General features: G+C 62.9%; 1 protein-coding gene across 1 annotated transcript in view; it reads left to right on the top strand.

The window, feature by feature from the left end:
* SLC9A3 (solute carrier family 9, subfamily A (NHE3, cation proton antiporter 3), member 3) overlaps positions 1–5,006 on the top strand; it is an 18,071-nt gene that overhangs the window by 1,562 nt on the left and 11,503 nt on the right. Inside the window, exons 3-4 of the mRNA XM_011970588.1 lie at positions 35–337; positions 3,709–3,869. Of these exons, the coding sequence (XP_011825978.1) occupies positions 35–337; positions 3,709–3,869 (464 nt within the window). The remainder of the gene's footprint in view (positions 1–34; positions 338–3,708; positions 3,870–5,006) is intronic.

Here is a 5,006-nt window from a genome sequence, read left to right as displayed (position 1 = left end):
CAGCCCAGCCCTGACCTCCCTCCCTCCCCCGCAGGGTTCCACCTGTCCCACAAGGTCACCAGCGTGGTTCCCGAGAGCGCCCTGCTCATCGTGCTGGGCCTGGTGCTGGGCGGCATCGTCTGGGCGGCCGACCACATCGCGTCCTTCACACTGACGCCCACCGTCTTCTTCTTCTACCTGCTGCCTCCCATTGTGCTGGACGCCGGCTACTTCATGCCCAACCGACTCTTCTTTGGCAACCTGGGCACCATCCTGCTGTACGCCGTCGTGGGCACCGTGTGGAACGCGGCCACCACCGGCCTGTCGCTCTATGGCGTGTTCCTCAGCGGGCTCATGGGTGAGTCTGCACGGCCGCTGCCCCGGCCAGGGCTCAGGGTGGGGCCCGGGAGGGGCCGGGCTGACTCAGCTCAGAGAGGTCGGAGTGCCGCACCCAGGCCTCCGGGCGGTAAGTGTCGGGTGAGAAATGTGACTGGCAGCCCCATAGGCCCTCGTGGCCAAGGCTGGTCCCCTGCGCGTCCCCAGGCCCCAGCACACCTTCTGCTTGGGGAGGCGTTCCCATCTCAGCAGCTCGTCTGGGGGCTGTAGGTGGCTGGGGGCTGCCTCTCAACTGGCCAGAGGTCGGGGTCCGTCCACACTCACCGGCCTCCAGGTCCCAGGGAGACGAGGAGGACTGCAGAGCCCGGTGTATCGGGCATCGTTCCTCCTAGCCTGTGTGCCGGAGCCGCTCAGCTACCACCGCACCCATGTGGCTGCAGCCATATCTGGAGCCATAGCGGCCTGTGTGGTTTTGGTCTTGGGTGCTTTGTCTCTCAGGCACCGCCTCCCACCCTGGAGCCGGATCATGCATGGCTGGAACCTCCCGATATGCCAGGTGTGGTGCAGCCCTGATGCCCGCCGCTGCTGCCGGAGATGCTACAGCTTTGACCAGCTGGGCCCCACGGCTGAGCACAGGCCTCCGGTACCTGCTGCCCTCATCTGGCCTCCCCTCCTGTCTGGAGAATTCAGCCTCAAACACGTCCACCAGCTGAACCGGACTCACAAGAATTGCCAATTTTCCGTCTGGTTCAAGGGAGAGCATGGCCCGGCCTCTCCATGGGAATCAAGGGGCTGAAACCTGAGACCACAGTGGAGAAAGAGGAGCTCCCGGGTTGGGGCCGCCCCTACCCAGCATGTGGTCCCCTGGGGCCTTCTCACTCCTCCCTGGAGCCCTTGCCATCCAGCATTACCCACCAGGCGCAGCCCAGGGAAAGCTGCCGAGGGCGCAGACAGGCTCATGGATGGCAGGCTCGGGCCGGCGCTGTGGGTGTCACCCGTCATGTGGGCAATGCCATAGGTGTCAGGACACACCTCAGACAGAGCAGCCGCCCTTGCCACCGGACCCAAGGGAAAGCCTCAGGGGTTGTAGCAGACTCCTGGACCTGCGGCCCCTCGAGGGTCATGCCTACCTTGCCAGATGGCCCCTCGCCCATGAGATCCCAGCCAAGCGCTTCCTCCCAGCCGTGTTGAGTGTGGGACGGAGTAGCCTTTGACCAGTCTGGCCGTCAGGCCACTCCTTTGAGAGCCAGGCACACTCCATGGCTCCGTGGCTGCTGGTCCCAATGGTTCCTGCCTAGCACTGGCCAGAGACACTGCCGGATTTCCCTTGTACGAAGCAGAACGTCCTCAGTGCGACTGGCCGAGCCTGGAGGAGGACGTCCTTGCTGCGCCCGCACCATGAAGCCTGGAGGACTCGAAACACCAGGACGTCGGCCCTGGCCCACCCCTGCCCCTCGCCGCACTGGGCTCCACTGTCCTCCAACAGCGCTGCTTGTGGGAAACACGTGTCCCGGCCATCGCTGTGCCCTCTCGAGGGAGGCCGCTCCCCAGGTGACATGGATGCTGGAGGCCTGCGCTCAGCCTCGGGGCCCAGGTGGTCAAAGCTGGGTGCTGCTTGAGGTCCTGGAACAGAGATGCCCATGGCCGGCAGGTCCGTCCCATTCCTGGGAGTCCTAGAGAGCTGGGAGGCTGCGACTGACCAAGCCCTGTGGAGCGTCTCAAGGCCAGATGTGCCCCACGGGAAAGGGTCGACATGGCAGTGCTGGCCTGGGGGCTGTCCGGGCAGCATGGGGACAGGCCCTACGGGAGCTTCAGGCATCAGAGGCCCTTGCACAGGCAAAGCACATGGTGGAGAGAGGCCTGGAACACACAGTCTGGTGGCATGAACCCTCCTGGCATGGCCAGCACATGGGCAACTGCCCAGACAGGAAGGCTGCTGGCCGGGGAGTTTGAACGCAGCTGACCCCAGGACCCCTGCCTGCTTGGAGTCCCAGGACATCCACCAGGGCCATCAGTGCCCTGGGGGTGGCAGAGCCAGGAGGCTGAGTTTAAAGATGACCTTGAAGGGGATTCGCATCCTGAGGCCTGAGTGTGGAGATGGAGAAGGCTTGTGTGGTTCCCATTCCAACGCGAAGACTTTAACTCCCCGAACGCTGGTTCTTCTGGCATCTGTCACCTCCTCGGGGTGTTGTGATGCTGGCCAGAGGCTGCCGGGGCTTAGGAGCTCACAGCAAACTCGGGGTTTAGTCACCGCAGAGACGACCCCAATCTGTCCCCACTCAGGCGCTAGCAAAGAAACCCCTGGTCAGGCTGCTCTCTGCTGTCTCCTGGGGCCCGTCTGGCTCCAGGGACAAACCCCCCACAAGCCCGAGCCTCAGGCCAGAGGGGTGGTGGGTTCCACTCCAGCCCAGCAGAGAGGCAGAAGCTGTGTGTGGGCGGGGGGCTCATTGGGGGCAGCCCCTCCCTGGGTGGCCTCTCCCACACCCTCACGTCTCCTGGTCCCTGGACCCTCACGGCCGGGAAGGCAGCAGAGAGGCCCAGTGTCCTCTGAGCCCTGCGGCCGTGAACGAGGGCAGGCTCTCGGGGCCATGCGGCCACACTCAGTTCCCTGAGGGTCCCCTGGAGCCTGGCACCTCCCCATGGCCTCCATGAGGCCTGAACCCTGGGTTGAATGGCAAAGACTTGTGAAGGATGAGGCTGCATTTCAGTAAAACCTCCCCAGCAAGGGGCACCAGAGCCCACAGGCAGGTGCACCAGAGCCCACAGGCAGATGCAGGGAGGGAAGCCGGCCGGGAGCTGGGGACCACATGGACCCATGTCTTTCAGGTCCCTTGCTCCCACCGCAGCCCTGCTCATCCCCACAGTCTTCTCCCACACCCCCAACAGCCCTCCCACCTGCCCCTCCCTGGCTGTGCCCCACGGTGCTGTGTGTCCCAGCTCCAGGCCTGTCCTAGGTCGGCCCCACTTGCTCCTCCTGGGACGTCACTCCAGGTGATGGGCCCCCGTCCCTCCCCGGCATGCAGTCCCCCTGCACCCACCTGCCTCAGACGCCTTCACTGCTGGGCTGGGAACCCTGGTGTTGCAGCGGGAGGGGCTTGATTCTCTTCAGGCTGCGCTGTGCCAGCTGAGGCCCCCATCCACCCAAATACGAAGGAGAGGGCCAGGGTTGGTCTGTCTGTCTATCTTGCTCGGATGGGATGGGCCCCCTAGGAAGACACCAGCCTTCCCTGGAGGGCGCTGGGGCCTGTGGGAGGGATGCAGGAGGCTGACCCAGCCCCCCATGCCACCAGCGCCAGCCAGACAGGCTCAGACCCCCGACCGAGCCTCTCCCCAGGGCCCTCCTTCTCTGGTGGCGGGTCCTGCAGCTGCCCCACGGCCCGGCTTGTCTTCCAGGCGACCTGAAGATCGGGCTGCTGGACTTCCTCCTCTTTGGCAGCCTCATCGCTGCTGTGGACCCGGTGGCCGTCCTGGCAGTGTTTGAGGAGGTCCACGTCAACGAGGTCCTGTTCATCATCGTCTTCGGGGAGTCGCTGCTGAATGACGCAGTCACCGTGGTGAGCAACAGAACCACTGCTCCATAGCAGCCAAGCCGTGGGAGGCCTGGGCCCCGTCTCACCCCTCATCAGTCAGTCAGCAAAGAGGGTGTGGAACTCTGTCCCCAGACTCCCCTCCCGGGGGCGTCCCGTCCCTCCACCTCCCTCCTCCCAGCTCAGAACCACAGGTGGCTTTCGCCAGGCTTCTTTGGACTTCCAGTTCCTAGGCCTGGCCTGCCCACTCCATAGCTTCAGGGTTAATGATGCCGCTGTTGAAATCCCACCCTCCTGGTCCCCAGAGCGTCTGTGACTTTGGACCCATAGTTACTGCCACCCATTCCTGAGTTCCTAAAAAATACGTGAATGACCAGGTACAGTGGCTCACGCCTGTAATCCCAGCACTGTGGGAGGCTGAGGCAGGTGGATCACCTGAGGTCAGCAGTTCAAGACCAGCCTGGCCAACATGGTGAAACCCTATCTCTACTAAAAATACAGAACTTAGCTGGGGGTGGTGGCAGGCGCCTATAATCCCAGCTACTCAGGAGGCTGAGACAGGAGAATCACCTGAAACCAGGAGGTGGAGGTTGCAGTGAGTGGAGATCACGCCACTGCACTCCAGCCTGGGCGACACAGTGAGACTCCATCTCCAATAAAATAAATACATGCATAAGCAAACAACAAAATCCCATAGGAACCGTGTAATCTGCCAGGGCTGCTGTAACAAAGTACCACAGGTCTGGTGCCTTGGACGACATTTATTCTTGCACCGTTCCAGATCACGGTGTCAGTGCGGTGGGCTCCTGCGGGACCCTGGTCCTGGGCTTGAAGACGGTGCCTTCCTGTGTCCTCACATGGCCGTCCCTGTGCGAATGTGCCCTAATCTCCTCCTCTCACAGGGACATGGGTCCGAATGGATCAGGGTCCACCCCGGTGACCTCACTGTGTTGTACTCCCCTCTTTAACACTCACATGCCCAGGTCCTGGGGAGTTTAACATGGGAATTTCAGGGGCACAATCTGGCCCACGACAGAGGTGAAGGGAGGGAAACAGCTGGTGCTGACGGCAGAGCACGGAGGGTGTGTGGTCCCTCGAGGAGATGGCGTTCCAGGAGCTTGCCAGGCTCTGTTGTACTCCCCTCTTTAACACTCACATGCCCAG

The sequence above is a fragment of the Mandrillus leucophaeus genome, unplaced genomic scaffold, assembly GCF_000951045.1.
Source record: "Mandrillus leucophaeus isolate KB7577 unplaced genomic scaffold, Mleu.le_1.0 Scaffold957, whole genome shotgun sequence".
NCBI lineage: Eukaryota > Metazoa > Chordata > Mammalia > Primates > Cercopithecidae > Mandrillus > Mandrillus leucophaeus.
Note: the sequence above shows the minus strand (reverse complement) of the source record. Positions and strands in the feature narration are given on the sequence as shown.